The following is an 18,853-nucleotide window of genomic DNA, read 5'->3' on the forward strand; positions in this document are numbered from 1 at the left end:
TTAATTTGGATTCTCGTTCAATAATAATTAATAAAATATAATTGATTATTTTAAACGAGATTGAACAGTTGATATTACATCAATGAACCTGTATCAGCTACCGTCTATAGAAGGCATTGACAAGACAGAGGATTGGCAACGTTGTTCTCCTATCTTTCTCCACTGCCATTATAAAATGGACCACACAATAGAGTAATCGATTGACCTAGGCTACACAGAGTGAGCATAAATTATTGAACGCATTTCATAGGTGAATTAAAAAATAATATCAAGTGTAGGCCTACTAACTTGGATATTGACTTATTGAAAAGCAATTTCAAATAGTTTAATCTATAACACTTGACAGGTTCAATAAATTTCTATGTGATCACTTTTTGTTGCACATAAAATATCTAGACGATATTCAATTTCACGCCATAAATTGTCGATCTGGAGTGATGTACTGAATTGCGTCTTCATTTTTCGTTTTAGTTCATCAATCTATATAATACTAGTAGTTCTGTGAACAGTAGACCTCACGCAGTATTCTCATCCACAAGTACCTGATTGAAACTATAGACCTTATTGAAATACAGCAATAGACTGGCTTCTCCACACATCTGTGTAATCAATTGTCAGCTGATTTATGATGAATAATTAATTCTATAGTCTGATTTTTACTCTAATATTGACGTATGAAGGAGGCTCCTTTTTCCTTTTATATTATCCTTGAAATGCAAAATTTCCAAAAACCTTGTATATACGTCGACGCGCAATTGAAAAAGGAACATACCTGTCAAATTTCATGAAAATCTATTACCGCGTTTCGCCGTAAATGCGCATTTTCCAAAGATACGCCCAAAATCTGCGTTTTTTTTGCTTTTTCTCAGATTTATCGAGAATAAATGGAACAGAGATTGTTCAAATTTAGTACAGAAGATCAGCTAGGGTGTAATAATGTTGTGTTAGAAGGAATTTGCAATAACGTCAAAGATACGCCCAAAATTAGCGTTTTTTGCTTTTTCTCAGATTTATCGAGAATAAATGGAACAGAGATTGTTCAAATTTAGTACAGAAGATCAGCTAGTGTGTAATAATGTTGTGTTAGAAGGAATTTGCAATAACGTCAAAGATACGCCCATAATTAGCGTTTTTCCAGTGTTTTTTTTTGCTTTTTCTCAGATTTATCGAGAACAAATGAACAGAAATTGTTCAAATTTAGTACAGAAGCTAAGCTAGGGTGTAATAATGTTGTGTTAGAAGGAATTTGAAATAATGTCAAAGATACACCCAAAATCTGCGTTTTTTAGCGTTTTCTCAGCTTTATCGAGAACAAATGAACAGAAAATGTTCAAATTTAGTACAGAAGCTCAGCTAGGGTGTAATAATGTTGTGTTAGAAGGAATTTGCAATAGCGTCAAAGATACGCCCAAAATTAGCGTTTTTTGCTTTTTCTCAGATTTATCGAGAATAAATGGAACAGTGATTGTTCAAATTTAGTACAGAAGATCAGCTAGGGTGTAATAATGTTGTGTTAGAAGGAATTTGCAATAGCGTCAAAGATACGCCCAAAATTAGCGTTTTTTGCTTTTTCTCAGATTTATCGAGAATAAATGGAACAGTGATTGTTCAAATTTAGTACAGAAGATCAGCTAGGGTGTAATAATGTTGTGTTAGAAGGAATTTGCAATAACGTCAAAGATACGCCCATAATTAGCGTTTTTCCAGTGTTTTTTTTTTTGCTTTTTCTCAGATTTATCGAGAACAAATGAACAGAAATTGTTCAAATTTAGTACAGAAGATCAGCTAGGGTGTAATAATGTTGTGTTAGAAGGAATTTGCAATAACGTCAAAGATACGCCCAAAATTAGCGTTTTTTGCTTTTTCTCAGATTTATCGAGAATAAATGGAACAGTGATTGTTCAAATTTAGTACAGAAGATCAGCTAGGGTGTAATAATGTTGTGTTAGAAGGAATTTGCAATAACGTCAAAGATACGCCCATAATTAGCGTTTTTCCAGTGTTTTTTTTTTTGCTTTTTCTCAGATTTATCGAGAACAAATGAACAGAAATTGTTCAAATTTAGTACAGAAGCTAAGCTAGGGTGTAATAATGTTGTGTTAGAAGGAATTTGAAATAATGTCAAAGATACACACAAAATCAGCGTTTTTTTGCGTTTTTTCAGTTATTTCATTAAGTAATAGACAGACAATTTTCAAATTTGGTCAGAGGTTTAACTAGGGTCTAAAAATTTTGTGATGATCAATATTTCATCAAAGATACGCCCAAAATCAGCGTTTTTCCAACGTTTTTCTCAGTACTTTGACTTTCTGATGGAATGAAGCATGCTCAAATAATGAAAAATGCAGGCGAGCGAAGCGAGCCCGCTTATCTCATTTTTGGACGATCCAGTTGGGGGTCCAGGGGGCTCCGCCCCCTGGCTAGACGGATATGGCGAGCGAAGCGAGCCTGACGGCTAGTATTACATAAATTCCTCGCATACAACTTATTTTTCACGGCCATACTCTAAACTGAAACGTTTTTGAACGGTGATAACCGATTATCTGCTTCTGTGAAACCACAGACGCACATAGATTTCTCCTGACGCTCTGTAACCCCACACCATTGAGCCTACTGTGTAACCCCACCATTGAGTCGACTGTGTTTCTATGAAAGTCATCACAAATTATAGAATCTACACCAATTTTTGCTTCAAAAGTAGGCGTGCGACTACTATTGGCTATTTTTTTATGCACCTATAAAATGTGTTCAATAATTTATGCTCGTTCTGTATATTTTTTGAATCCATATCGTAGTGATCTATATATCACTTAATACTTATAATAAATTGTAGATTGTTTAGGCTGTAGTTAGAGGGTCAGAGGGATAGCTATAGTAGAGGTTAGAGGGCTGTAGTTGAGGGTCATATTCATAAACGAGTTTTAGAACTGTCTTAGCGAAGCACGCTTTGCTTGTCTGGCAATAAGCGGAATAATTGAAATCGCTGAACTATCTACTAGGATCATTATGAGTGTTTCACCAAAGCATGCTTCGCTAAGAACTTCTTGAGAATCATTTATAAATACGAACCTAATTATTGATTTCACTTCTATTGATTTTTTGTAGGTTTCAAGTACAAGTACATTATTCATTCCATTACAATATATTGTTCTTCCACTTACTCCTATTGGAAATGGATACTCTATTGAGATCCTGTCAAAATAATGAGTAATTTCAATATTTATTAATTATTATTGATTGTAGGTTCCCAATTATTATTCATTATTCACACCGCAAATGACCGAAATTGACCTCAACAACTACTCTACAATTGTCATACAGTTCACAGTATGAACTTCTATGTGTTTAATTCATGTGTTAGTTCTACAATCCTATACTATTAAAACAAGCAACTTCTGTTTATATGTCTAGATTTTTAGGTATTTATATGTTTGTATTTCACCTCGAAAACGGCTCTAACGATTCTCACTAAATTCAGAACTTAGTAGGTTTATAATATAAAGATACGATTGCACTTGGTCTCATCCCTGAGAAAACTCGCTGAAGGACATTAAAAGGATAATTATTATTCATCCTTGGAAAAACAGCTGATAATAATTATTCGTCGTCTGTTGGTGTTGGAAGTGAGTGAGCGAGTTCATGAGTGTGGGACTGTGTCAAAATTATGACTTTTGTAATCAATCATTCAATCAGATACTTAGTGCCGGTTGCAAAAAAACCTGGCTATTTTCAATCCTGATTAATTCCAGTAGATCCATCTTTTGAAATGGTCTTCTCTGATTTGGTTCACGTGAAGTTAATCAGGATTAAAATTCAACCGGCTTTTGTGCAACTGGGCCTTCGTGAGGGAAATTTTGGCATTCCTCTGGGTATTAATCTCAGTTTACTGTGATTAGATAGAACATTTCTGTATGAATGTTATTATAATTTCTTCTTTCGTAATAAATGTTTTATGATTTTGTACTCCAGAGCGAAGCTCGGTCTCCGATATTTTCTTTTATACAAATAAAAAAGAAACCTTTGAACTCAAACTCTTATTGAAATGGCAAAAGTTTGTTATAGGAAGAGCTTGCCATTGTTGGGAAATAACACAGAAATCATGTGCTTAGAATACGGTACTTATAATAGTATTAGAATACGGTAAGTATCAAATATTATGCACTATATGATTTATTTTTGTTTTGTACAGTCAAGTGATGTTGCAACTCATTCCTGCACACAGGCTTCGGCCCATGCATGGAATTATTATGTATTTTGTTTTGTTCAGAAATTTTCTGTAACTGTGAAATAAATATCAATATTTATTCATTTATTGATCCAAGATTGGCAATTATTTATTAAAATAAGTGATGGAGGTCCAACATGCACAGCCCAAAACTGTTCCTCCCTCGAATTTTGAATCATATACTAGTCCAGAAAAAAAGGTTATGTTTTTCCTCATTTTATAAAATTTGTGTACAATTTACACTTACAAACAAAAAATATTCTTGATTGAAAGAAATTCAGATATATAATAATAATAATATCGAGTGACCTGGCTGGCTCAGGTCTGGTGTCAGAGTTTTCAGGTCGCAACTGATCAATTTCAGGGACTCTGACATGACCTAACGACTGCTTTTTAGGCAGCCGGGACCGACGGCTTAACGTGTCCATCCGAAACACAGATATTATTGCAAGTCATAATTATTGATCAATAATATTATTATTTATTATTTTCATAAATACAATTATTTTATTTATCAGCCTACATCACTATAACTAATATCCAGAGTTTTTTGTCATTGTATATCTTGATGAATCACAGCCAATTACTGCTAAATAGGCTAATTAGTCCAGTCGCAAGTTGATGAGTCCACATTATTATGAGCCCAAGTTATTATTATGACTAACAATAAAATATTAATAATGAAAAAGAGCTGTTTAAGGAAATAAATTCCGAAATTTTTTCGTGCAATGGTTCTGGAGTATTATACAGCTTAAATTATTCAAAAATTTGAGCTAGCTCCGCAGCTTTTTACAGGGTACACTACCCCAAAAACCTCAAATCTTACGTACAACTGAATTTCAACCCCTCATAACGGGGTGACTTAGGGGTTGTAACTCTAATATTTCAAATGTAAACACCCATTCTGTGGTACATCATTTCAAAGACCTTTTTAAAACAAGAAAGATGACATCAATAAAAAGTTCTATGATGCTTGTATCCAAAATGGCGGCTGATTGAAGCTTTTAGTTTTTAATGAAATGAGGGGTTGTAACTCAAATATTTTAAACGTAAACACCCATTGTGTGGTACATAATTTTGAAGGCCTTTTCAAAACAAGAAAGATTACATCAATAAAAATGTTCTATGATACTTGTATCAAAATGGTGGCTGATTGAATTTTCAAGTAAAACCTAAAACTTCAATCAGCCGCCATTTTAGATACAAGTATCATAGAACATTTTTATTGATGTCATCTTTCTTGTTTTGGAAAGGCCTTCAAAATTATGTAACACACAATGGGTGTTTACGTTTAAAATATCTGAGTTACAACCCCTCATTTCATTAAAAACTAAAAACTTCAATCAGCCGCCATTTTGTATTCAAGCATCATAGACCTTTTTTATTGATGTCACCTTTCTTGTTTTAAAAATCTGGTGTGGCGCACTCACACAACTTTCCTTGCCGTTATTAGAATTGATCACCTGACGCTAGTGTTCACGCGCATCAAAAGTCTACTTATAAACAAAGATCTAAGCCAGCTGGTGACAGGACAATAACGCTGGAGATATACGAGGTCTGGTATCTCTTCATAGTGAATGATTTAATAGAATCAACAGTTGCCAACAGTTTGCAATTGGATAATCACATTTTCTCGAATTTCGAGCTTAATTTCAATTTTAGGTGAAAATGTTACTCAACATAATTTGTAGAGATTATTATGCTCAATCTTCTCCATTCGAATTTCTTCGTTTAAATTGTATCTGAAGCCTGATAATTGGGAATCTGAAATCCAACTTTGCATAGATGGGGTGAGGCTCCTGAAATTTTTACAGATATGGGACTTATGGCAATTGATAGAGCTCATCAATGACTATTCCAGGTATGAATTTAATCAAAATCGTTGGAGCCGTTTTCGAGAAAATCGCGAAAACCCTGTTTTTGACAACATTTTCGCCATTTTAGCCGCCATCTTGAATTGCATTAGATCGAAATTGTTCGTGTCGGATCCTTATATTGTAAGGACCTTAAGTTCCAAATTTCAAGTAATTCCGTTAATTGGGAGATGAGATATCGTGTACACAGACGCACATACACTTATACACACACACACACACACACACACACACACACACACCACACACACACACACACACATACAGACCAATACCCAAAAACCACTTTTTCGGACTCAGGGGACCTTGAAACGTATAGAAATGTAGAAATTGGGGTACCTTAATTTTTTTCGGAAAGCAATACTTTCCTTACCTATGGTTATAGGGCAAGCAAAGTAAAAAGGCCATTGAGATGTACAACATAATGGGTGTTTACATTTGAAATATTAGTTACAACCCCTAAGTCACCTCGTTATGAGGGGTCGAAATTCAGTCGTACGTCAAAAGGTGGAGTATTCAACCAATAACTTATTCTGGAAGTTACAGTATCATATCTACAACAGTCTCCAACTTATTAAAGTGTTCCCATACATATGACTCACTCTGTATAATAATCAAATCAATAAATCTCATTCCACAGAATCTAATTTCAAATATTTTTCTCCTCTTTCCCTCAGGTGAACTCAGAATTGAATTCTCTCACATGAAACATTTCAATTCAACAAATATCATCCAAGAACTAAGATCTAAAATCATAATAGGCTATACTGTTCAATAGAAAAGCCAGTGTTATTATTTTGCAACGCGTATCTCACAAACATGCAACGTAACTTGTAGACTTGCAACGCGTATCACGCTACCAAGCAACGGTGAAATTTACTTGACAGTAGGGAGCCACAAGCAGCAACGTTGGCGCATGCGCTCTGTATTGAATAGTAGTGGTGAAACTGTGGGTTTCTTTTGGCGCGGTGAAAATTCTTCAGTTGTTGCCGAGCGGCTCTAGAGTGAACATCGGTGATCTGTGTATGTAGTTGTTGTGTTTAGTGCGCGTTTGTGTTCGATTTATGACTTGTGCCTAAATAAATAAATAAATATGGATGGAGAAAGCATGGATGATGAGACGGTGGTGGTTTTAGCTGTACAGCTGGCCGCTCTCACATGTATTGCCGGCTCACTTTTGCTGTATCTACTATGCAAGGTAAATATATTATATTTTATCTATTATAACTAACTTAATTACCTATTATAACGTTTAAATAACAACAATTCTTTCCAAAAATAATTATTGCATTTTGAGGAGAATATAGAGATGGAAAATAGAGGTAAATATTTTATCTATTATAACTAACTTAATTACCTATTATAACGGTTCAAATAACAACCTAAATAACAACAATTTTTCCAAGAATAATTATTGAATTTTGAGGGGAATATAGAGATGGAAAATAGAGGTAAATATATTATATTTTATCTATTATAACTAACTTAATTACCTATTATAACATTCAAATAACAACCTAAATAACAACAATTTTTCCAAAAATAATTATTGAATTTTGAGGAGAATATATACGATAGAAAATAGAAGTTTGGATTTATTCATGAGAATGTTTCTTCAACATTTTCATCCAGATTAAATAATAAAATGAAAAATTGAAATTGTTTGTGAGATTATCTCAATTAATGTGAGATATTCTTGTGAAATCTTAATATTAATTCATACAAGAAAATACATTTTCCAATCATTTATAGATGAAATTTTTTATAAATAAATTGAGGAGCTAGAAAAGGATAGCACCATCTTCTTTGTCGGATGATAGACAAGGATAGTAACACCTATTTCAATCGAACACTGTCATCATAACGTGGACCTCAATATAGAAATAAAATTGATCCTTGAGAAGGTATAATAGGAATCAGAAAAGTGAAGGGAATGTAGGTATGATAGGATGGGATGAAGGAAGGTATGAAATATATAACTGGCTACTAACGGTTAGATATCAATTTTATTCGCACTCACACAAGATAAATACAAATGAACACATGCAAAACAAACACAACAACAATCACAATATACTAAATAGAAGAACTGTGATGTAAAAAAGGGGGAAGGACTGAAGGTAAACATTTATTTATCCATTCATTTATATATTTATTTTTTAATCAATGAGAATTACAGAACTTACAGAAAAGTACCACAGGCTTATACGCCCAAAACGATTCCAATTCTAATTTAAACACACACACACACACACAACACACACACACACACACACACACACACACACACACACACACACACACACACACACACACAAACACATGTTCATCATGCATATTTTTGTCATCAGCGAGTGGCTTCTAAAGAATAACCAACACAAATTTATAAGTCACTGGAAAATTACAAATTATAATGATTATAATGAATAAATTAACCTCAGTGGTGAAAAAAACAACCGTTAGGCCGGTTACAGAGCTCGACCGACCGTCAGTGCACCTATGCACCATCCCGACCATACGCATCCATACATAAGTTTCTCTTACTCACAAAATGGACGCCTTTACAGATTGTTGACCGAGCGAAGTGAGGTCTAAGATTCAAGTCGACGGTTTGGCATTTCTCTTAATGTTTGAATGTTCAAATGTGTATATGTTGCGCATTTACGGCGAAACGCGGTAATAGATTTTCATGAAATTTGACAGGTATGTTCCTTTTTAAATAGCGCGTCGACGTATATACAAGGTTTTTGGAAATTTTGCATTTCAAGGATAATATAAAAGGGAAAAGGAGCCTCCTTCAAACGCCAATATTATAGTAAAAATAAGACTATCGAATTATTCATCATAAATCAGCTGACAAGTGATTACACAGATGTGTGGAGAAGCCAGTCTATTGCTGTATTTCCATAAGGTCTATAGTTTCAATCAGGTACTTGTGGATGAGAATACTGAGTGAGGTCTACTGTTCACAGAACTACTAGTTTAATTCCAGCTTATTATCTCCGTAAACGAAAGATTAATAGACGTAGATATCAAGTTCACCCAAAATTGATGCTCGCCCAAAGAGCATTTCAAAGGGAATTTAGTACCATTATATACATCATTGCTTGGGGATGAAGATACATTTTTTAACTACCTCAGAATATCCATCAGAAGTTTTGATGAGTTATTTCGAGCTTGTATCACCATTGGGAATACTTGCAGTCACTTTTAAGCTACGGATCAAATAAATGTAGATAATATTAATAATATATATGACTTTTCCAATAAAAAAATTAGAAATGATTGAAGAAATGTATAGCAAACACCTAAATTCAAATATGACACTGTTAATTGAATTCATCCATTATGCTATTCAATTCAATATCAGCTGATTGTCGGGCAGAGGTGTCAGCACATTGGTTATGTTGCGAACGGGCTACTGATCAGTACAGCTCTTAAAAGCTCTGGGCTACTGATCAGTACAGCTCTAAAAGCTTCTATTTGCTTCAATAGCGCATCAGTCGACCGATGGAACGGATGCGCACGAGCTCGACCGATGGTCTTCGTACGCTGTATAAAACGCATGGTCCTGACCGTGCGCATGCGTGCCGTCAGTCCTGCTCTGTATACGGATACATGGAATATGTATGGGAAAGACAAGCGCGACTGACGTACGCACTGACGGTCGGTCGAGCTCTGTAACCGGCCTAAACTGAAGATGCATAATCCTAATCACAAAGTAGGAGGAATTCTTCTCTGTGTCCTAATCTCAAAAATTTTAGGTTTGAAGCCTTCCACTGTGATGACATAAAAATGTATGGCGACAGTGTGTACATACATGTGCATCATGCATGTCCTGTCGTTAGTGGCCACCCTAAGATTGAAGTGTATCTCACTGTAAATTGTTCAAAGATTTGTTGTAACGTGATGTCATGCGGTTTTTAGATCCGAGGCGGTCGCCGGCTGGAGTACGACGCGGAATTCACTTCCCTGAACGTCGGCACTGGACGTAGCGTGCTGGTAACAAGTGCCGAGTCAGCATTCGGCCTACAGCTGGTGCTCCACCTTTCGGCGCTCGGGTTCCGCGTGTTCGCCGGGTTCCGAGCGGGAGAGAGTGGAGCGGCTGGCGCCACGGCAGACGGATACCACGCGGAGGCGGACTGTGAGGCGGCAAGGGTACTGAGAGCCAAGATGAAGGCACGGCAGGCTCTCGTTGAGGCAAGGGTGGCGGGGGTGGAAGAATCGGGGGTGGTGAGGGGCAGTATTGTCACCCTGCCTCTGGATGTCAACCGGGAGGATGTTCTTCACGAAGCGGTCGGCATCATCAGGAGACATCTGCCTGCTGGAGAAGACGGTAAGTCCATCAACAATATCTTACTTTTCTTATAATTCAGAGGAATTCCTTCTTATAATTCAGAGAGAGTAACCTTCAGCAAATTTTCATTTGTCAAAAGAAAGCATTGCGCACTATGTTGAGGTTGCATCCACAAACACATTGTAGGGACTATTTTATTGAAATGGAGATCCTCACTGTTCCCTGTCTCTATATTTTGGAAATGTGTGTATATATTAGAAGGTGTTCACTACAGACTATTAATAAGACGCATGAATATAATACACGACATAAGAGTACCTTCTCGGAATATCATAGATTGACTTTGTATGAAGAAAAACCCAGTTATATTGGTAGAAAGATTTACCAAGTACTACCAATTCGGTTGCGGGAAATATTAACGATAAAGGAGTTTTAACGAAGTTTGAAATTATTTCTAGAGGAGGAGTGCTTTCATAGTCTGAAGGACTATTTTGACTACTGTAATAGAGTCAAAGACAAATAGTAATTATATACTAGATATAAATTTCATGAAAAATTAATGGTGTCTCGCTTTTGCTAGCACTTTGACTTGTCTGACGCCGTTGAGGCCAACCAGACGTAATATCAATCTATCTAATTGATTTTTAACCTTCTTTAACCAGAAAATTGTTCCACCAATCAGATTTTCAACATAAATATGTGTAACGCTAATTCGCCTCCATGGTGCAAATTGGGGTAACGCTAAATGGACTAGCAAATAATGGCGGTCAGACTAACTTATGTTCTCCTGACCGAAAACTACACAACATCTCAAAGAATTTGGAAATATACAGTGTATATCTAGGCATTTGAGACTCATGAGCTATTATATTTGTTGTGTATCTGCCATACGCTAAATAAATAAGAGGCCCGGGTTCAAATCTCGGCCCGGGCAAGATATTTATCTCTGGCCACTCCAGATGGTCACGTTGAGTCATCGGTCCCAGATGCCTGAAAAGCAGTAGTTATAATATCATACCAGAGGCCTGAAATTGATCAGTTGCGACCTGAAAACTCTGACACCAGACCTGAGTCAGCCAGGTTACTCGATATTCTTATCATTTCTTAAAATATTAGATCACGTATATTTTATCAATTATTCAAGAGTATTAATTAATTAATTAATTTATGAAAACATGGAAGTATACAGGTATTCTCTCAAAAATCGCTTCCATAACAACGACATATTACAATAATTCATTATAAATAGTAAGAGTACAAAAAAGAATTATCAAGTATTGAATTGAAACCAGCAGTAGGTCTCCTTGAATAATATTGATCCACTCCAGATCAAACAGTCAATCTTATTGGTGGAGCCAATTTCAATGTCAGCCAATCACAGACAGGCAGCTGCCATTTTGTTGTAGTACACACCCATTTCCAATGCGATATGATTGGTCAAAGCGAGCTCAAGAGTAGGCCTACTGCTAATGAGAGCCCGCGCATGGTTCTGGGGACACCCCTTTGGCTCATCCTCCAAATCTACATGGTTTATAAATTTATTAATTTTGTACATTATATTTTTCACATTCTACCACATTTTTTTTCAATTACTCATTCTTAACATTAAACTCACCTTTTATTATTATTCTACAACTTGAGACCATTACAATATCCATATTTTGGTCAATCTGTTGGGGCCCGCGCCTGTTTCTTGTGGATCAGTCATCGTCATCCAGACAACAGGTCTGCGTACCAACACCCTATGACATAGTGCTATTAAACACAATCACCAACAGATTATTGTAGCTGTTGCTTTTGTAATATCTAGTATAATATTATCAATTTACCATATTATCTATTTAAAAAAAGTCAATCCTTATTAACGTGAATGTTTACAAAAATCTGAATCATTCCTCGGAATCTTCCAAACGTATTGGCAATCCGAAGAACTAGTCTTCACACAGAGACCTCAGGTCCATGTGAAGATCATTCCTGAATTAAAGCACTGTCGGTTCACGACTCTTCCCTGATAAGTTATGAATCTCAATCATGATTAAAATACTAGGATGTGGATTTTTTGATTTCTATTTGATTTAATTTTAATTTTTTTTGTGTTTTTTATTGTACAAAAATAATATTCTTATGTATGAGGTCTTGTAAGAGTATGTAGAACTGACAGCAGATTGTAAATCATATTGTTTCGTTTTTTCATGAGGAATAAAGAATTTTTGAATTGAAATTTATTGTCGTCCTTTCTAACGAATCTCTGATCTCTGTGCTCTGATCGGAAGAAGAATTATATCATTGGTTCAAATGGGAGTTTTCGCACATCAGCAGAAGGGGAAAGTGTGAGCATCAAATCATCCAAGCGGGGAGTATTTTCATTAATTGTAATAATGTATTTATCTCTTTCCTGTATAGGGCTACTTGTAATATAAATATAAAGAAATAAATAAAAATCTCAGTACCCTTTTTTTAAAAAAAGATTTTTATTAATTTCTTTATATTTGTAATAATGTACTTTGAACCTTTCGACTTATAAAAATAGTTTGAATTTGAATTTGATTCGTTAGAAATCAGAGCTTGAGTGAGATGAGGCAAAGGTCTGATCACGTGCACCAAATATTTCAACTTTCAATTAAAAACTCGTTAATTTCCTTTTCAATGTTTAACAGCCGAAACTTGGAGACCTAATTTTTTCAACCGGAAAACTGTCCATAGCCGTCATTATAGAAGATGAGTAGCCTAGTACGTTGCGTGGATTTGGTACGCCTAAACTAAATTCACTTCAAACTGACAACACTATTTAAATGGGGATAATTGATGCTATTTATCGATAATGCTGACAGTCTAAAGCGAATCTCACAACATGGAAAGCATAAAAACCGCTCAGGAATTTTGATGGAAACGTGCTGCTGTATTTTTTCAAGTTTTGAGATTCTTTATTAATACAAAATTCTATAGTTGAAAGTTGGATAATAGATAAAAAATGTTTCGTTTATACTTTGAAAATTGTGAAGGTTCAAAAAACTGATGAAAAAAATATCTTTCCAATTTATCACAAAATATTCTCTTGGTGAAGAAAAATATGGTTTCCCCCTATTTTTGAAAAATCATCATCAGTTTTTGTGTATTTGAGAAGTTGATATTGTGGTAATTATTCATATTGAATGAAAAAGACTAAGAAATTGTCAAAAAACCACAGATTTATTGATACTTAGAAAGACCTGTTTCGGTTATTACACCATTGTCAATCTCTGATAAACTCTGATCACCTTTTGCTCATAGTAAAATGACTCAACTAATCCGTATGAGGAAGAGGAAACTATAGCAGATACGATCACAACCAATAGTTGAGAACTATACAACTCTTTTTAGATCCAACCATGATATATATCACCATTATCCCTACAAAAGAATAAATACAAAAGATATAAAGACCTGTTATAAAGATAGCCATCACAAAATATAGGAGATAGGCATTTAAGAAGATGAGAGTGTGGACGATTATAAGAAGGCTATTGATATTATAAGAATATGCTGAAGATTATTATAGAGATGACATTTTTTCACGCTATTATTTCAGAATACTAAATTCAACTAACCTAAAACTCTATTCATAAATAGAAAACAGAGCAGACGACGCAAACACAAGCGGTGCACCCTACTTGCATATTTAGCGCTTCCGTGAGCTATAAAAACAAACTAAGGCTACAAAAGCGAATCAGCTGATGAAAAATCTCTAAAATACGTGAGCATTTGCTCCAGAGTTCAGGAGCATAAGGTAAGAGTATAAGGTAAAGCTTATTCATATAAAAATGAGCAAATGCTTTTGCTTCTACCTTTTACTCATGAGCAAAACCTTATGCTCCATGCTCTTGCTCATGAGCTTTTGCTCTGGTTTTATTCATATGGGCCATTAAGTTTATCAGAGATTGGCAATGATGTAATAACCGAAACCGGTCTTTCTAAGTATCAATAAATCTTGGTTTTTTGACAATTTCTTAGTCTTTTTCATTCAATAATCATCATCAGTATGTATATCACAAACTATCGATTCTGCTTTCAAATTTAAAGTAGGCTGGAAGAAATTAGTTTTGATTTGATTCGTAAGCTTGATTATTATAACACTTTCTAAAAACGGATTTATCTTGCTTTTACTGTATTTAAACATGAATATGAAATAATGTATTTTAAAAAAGAAATATTGTTAGCACTAATTGATTACTCGTGCTTATCTATCTTCAACCGGTTATCACCGATTTTAAATAAATTCGTGAACAATTTCCAAATCGATTATTAAAAGTGGAACTGCATTTTGCATTATTTCACCAAGGTCTTATCAACACGTTTATCACTCAACGCTTGAATTTTATAATATGCTTATCAAATTCACAAATAACGATAAGGCCCACGTCGACTAGATGTTAAATAATAAGTAATGATTACGTTCGAAAAATTATAATCTCTATTTTAATGAGATATTCCAATCACCAAGTTGTTCCCCATATCGTGTTCAAGGCTCGAGAATAAATGAATCACCTTGTGTGGGGCAATCCGACACCGATTCATTTTCAACTGTCAGTAAGGTTGGATGGGAAGCTTCATTGATGTTGTTAATAAGAAACGCTGACAGAAATCTCACTATAGTCTTATTTTGATCTTAGCTCAATGCCGCTCGGCTGAAATTACATTATTTCTTAATTTAACAGTTCAGAAATTACACTACTTTTGAAATTATACTTGTGGCTCAGTATTGGTGTCACTGTGGTTCAGATTTGACCGAGTTTTGATCATTGGGTTTCGATTTTGTCTTCTCGTTGGAGAAAAAATGTTAATGGATCTTACGTGCCTGCAAAGTATATAATTTAGTATTGGAATTATCTTTGTGGTGCACTATTTTATGAACTGGATATCGGGATTTTATTTCGAAATGGTTTAAGGCTGTGCAAAAGCTAAAAATAAACTTTTCCTACAGTTACGTTGAAAAGTAGCCATTGCTGCACTGATTACAGAACGCAAAGAATCACTTTTCCGCTCTAGTGCGCAAAGTATTACTTTGTGTACTCCAGATTTGCAACATGGCAACACAAAATAGTTAGTAGGTTATATGGAGTACCAGTGCAGCAAAATCAAAATGAAGTTGGTAACTGTGGTATAGTGTGGTGCACGATATAGGAATATTGAGGCGGTGGATGACAGCCGCCCCCCCCCCCCCCGCCATTCAAACACACATACATTATTATTCAATTTGACAATAAATTAAGGTTTTTATTAATAATATAATTACACAGTAAAGCATTTGATGCATTTCAGGCAATTTCACCCATAATTACCCACTTTTCATATTCAATGGTAACTGTAGGAAAAACTTAATGTAAAATACGTGCGCAAAGTTCCTCTGCTGCACTCAACAAACCATTCCGCGTAAACGTTTCTTTCGGTGCAGCAAACTGTCACTTTGCGCACTAGTTTCACAAATAACTATTCTACTGGACATATTCTTCAAAGTTTTCGATTTATATACTATAAAGCTATCAAAAATAAATTTTTTTCTCAGGAAAACATTTTTTTTCCGATCATTACTTTTTGAGATATGAGCGCCTAAAGTTTAAATTTTTGGGACATAACATTTCAAGTTCGGTAAGAGATAAATTCATGAGATTTGGAGGATTGATTCTTCATGGTATTGTTGATCTAGTACAACAACCTTTTCTGAAAATATCAATTTTTGAGAAAGTTATCCAATTCATCAAAAATGACCGAAAATAACTCAACTAAAAGTTTTTTAGTGAAAATATCAATTTTTGAGAAAGTTATTTAATTTATCAAAAATGACTCAAATGAAAGTTATTTTTGGTAAATTGAATAACTTTCGCAAAAATTGATATTTTCAGAAAAGTTTTGTTTTATTAGATCAACAATATCATGGAGAATCTATCCTCTAAATCTCATGGATTTATCTCTTACTGAACTCGAAATGGTCTGTCCCAAAAATTTAAACTTTGGGCGCTCGTATCTCAAAAACTAATTAGCATAAAAAATATTTTCCTGAGAAAACTTTTTCTTTTTAGTAGCTTGATAGTATACAAATCGAAAAACTTTGAAAAATATCACCAGTAGAAAGTTTATTTTTAGCCTTTGCACAGCCTTAACTCACCAAAATTTCAATGCCTCTCAATATTATTTTTCTAGAGATGAACCACATTGTTGGAGATGGATATACATAGCAGCATTTCTCTGTGCAATAAATATGGATCCTGATAATATGAGCCTTTGCACAGCCTTTAAGGAGGAGATATCTTGTTTTCTTCTGGGATCTGTGCCTCTGAATTTCCCATAAAATTAGTCTAGATTTTTTTTGAAATTTTTGTACTGTTATCCTCTATAAGGAGAATATGGGAATCTTGTTCTATTCTGGGTTTGGGATGTCTGAGTGTCCTGTCCCTTAGGGCCGGATTAAACGAAATCGTTTGGCGAGCATTGGAACACTTCTGACAAAAAATCGCGTTCTTTCGAGGTAACCTTCACCTATCTTTATTGATCATCTTTTAATCTAATCCTTGAACTTATTTAACTAAAACGAGGATCGGAAAACTGTAGGATCTAGAAACCATAGGATCTAGAAGCTATAAGATCTAGAAACCATAGGATATAAAATCTATAGGATCTAAAATACTATAGGAGATTCCAAACCCGATTACAGTAACAAGAGTGAATTTTATTTTATTTCAATTTTATCTCACAATTTCTGATTTTTGATACAACAGTTTCAAAAAATTCTCAAATAATTCTAAGGGCCGGTTTCCGAGCTCGGGATTTGGCTAAGTCCTAGACTTTAAACAGCTGGAGTCAGAAAATTGGCTTTCCAAAACGGGGCGTAGTCGCAGTCATTGTCATAGTCACGTTTGAATTAAATTTCGAAGAACTAGAAAATTGAACACAAAATAAAATAAAGAGAAAATAGTGTAAAGTTTCAGCTATTTTAAATTATTTAGGAATGTCTAATTTCGTCAAGGAAAAACGTTTCCAATTATAGAAATGAGAAAATAAAAACTTTGACTACTGTTATAAAATGCTGCTACTACGCCCCGTTTTGGACTTAGACCAGTTATAGAATAGACACGCTGGTAAGTCTAGCCTCTGAAGCCAACATCTACTGCCATATCACCATATCGTGACGTCAGCATCGGATAGAAAACTTTCTGCAGAGTTTGTTTACATTGTTTTCTATCCGATGCTGACGTCACGATATGGTGATATGGCAGTAGATGTTGGCTTCATCGACTTTCAGTATGAATATACATGTCTATTCTATAACTGGTCTAAGGTTTTGGAAAGCCAATTTTCTGACTCCAGGTGTTTAAAGTCTAGGTGCCGGTTGCACAACAGCCGGTTAAATTTTAACCTTGATTAATTTCACGAAAACCAATCAGAGAAGGCGTTTTTGATAAGACGGCTTCTATGATTGGTTGTCCTGGAACTAACCACGATTAAAATTTAACCGACTTTTGTGCAACCGGCACTAGGACTTTACTAAATCCCGAGCTCGGAAACCGGCACTTAGAATTTATTTGAGAATTTTTTGAAACTGTTGTATCAAAAATCTGAAATTGTGAGATAGAATTGAAACAAAATAAAATTGATTCTTGTTAATCGGGTTTGGAATCCTCCTATAGTATTTTAGATCCTATGGTTTCTAGATCCTATATATTTTATATCCTATGTTTTCTAGATCTTATAGTTTCTAGACCCTATGGTTTCTAGATCATAAAGTTTTCCGATCCTCCTAGTAGGGGTAAAGTGAGACTTCTGCCCCAAAGCTGCCCCAAACCTGCCCCAAAGCTGCCCCCAAATCTGCCCCAAATCTGATTCTTGGTTCTAACCTTGCCCAATCCAATGTAATCTCATCTAACCTAACCTAGCCATACCCCTAATCTCACAATAAACCTCAAATGAAGATTTCCCACTTTTTTGGAGAAAAAAAAACTAGATCAAGCTTTTTTTTATTTCTTGAATAACTAAGAAACCGTTAATTTTACAAAAAATCTACAAGAGTAACTTTTTCCAGTGAATCTAATAACGAATCCATTGACATCCCATTTGTCAAGATTGAACAAAAAATAAGGATCTCATGGGAAAACTGGATCCAGCTTTTTTTTTATTTCTTGAATAACTAAGAAACCGTTAATTTTACAAAAAATCTACAAGAGTAACTTTTTCCAGTAAATCTAATAACGAATCCATTGACATCCCATTTGTCAAGATTGAACAAAAAATAAGGATCTCATGGGAAAACTGGATCCAGCTTTTTTTTTATTTCTTGAATAACTAAGAAACCGTTAATTTTACAAAAAATCTACAAGAGTAACTTTTTCCATTTGTCAAGATTGAACAGAAAAAGTAGATCCAATTTCTTGAATAACTAAGAATAATTTTTTTCAGTAAATCCATTATTTGTCAAGGGATCCTAAC

The 18,853-nt window shown here is 34.7% G+C and overlaps 1 protein-coding gene across 1 annotated transcript in view; it reads left to right on the plus strand.

Annotated features, from left to right (window-relative positions):
• Positions 1-7,069: 7,069 nt before the first annotated feature.
• Positions 7,070-18,853, plus strand: part of LOC111060651 (D-beta-hydroxybutyrate dehydrogenase, mitochondrial) — a 281,404-nt gene continuing 269,620 nt past the window's right edge. The window contains exons 1-2 of the mRNA XM_039437445.1: positions 7,070-7,297; positions 10,027-10,435. Coding sequence (XP_039293379.1) covers positions 7,193-7,297; positions 10,027-10,435 — 514 coding nt within the window. The 5' untranslated portion in view covers positions 7,070-7,192. The remainder of the gene's footprint in view (positions 7,298-10,026; positions 10,436-18,853) is intronic.

Source organism: Nilaparvata lugens, chromosome 11, assembly GCF_014356525.2.
Source record: "Nilaparvata lugens isolate BPH chromosome 11, ASM1435652v1, whole genome shotgun sequence".
Taxonomy (NCBI): domain Eukaryota; kingdom Metazoa; phylum Arthropoda; class Insecta; order Hemiptera; family Delphacidae; genus Nilaparvata; species Nilaparvata lugens.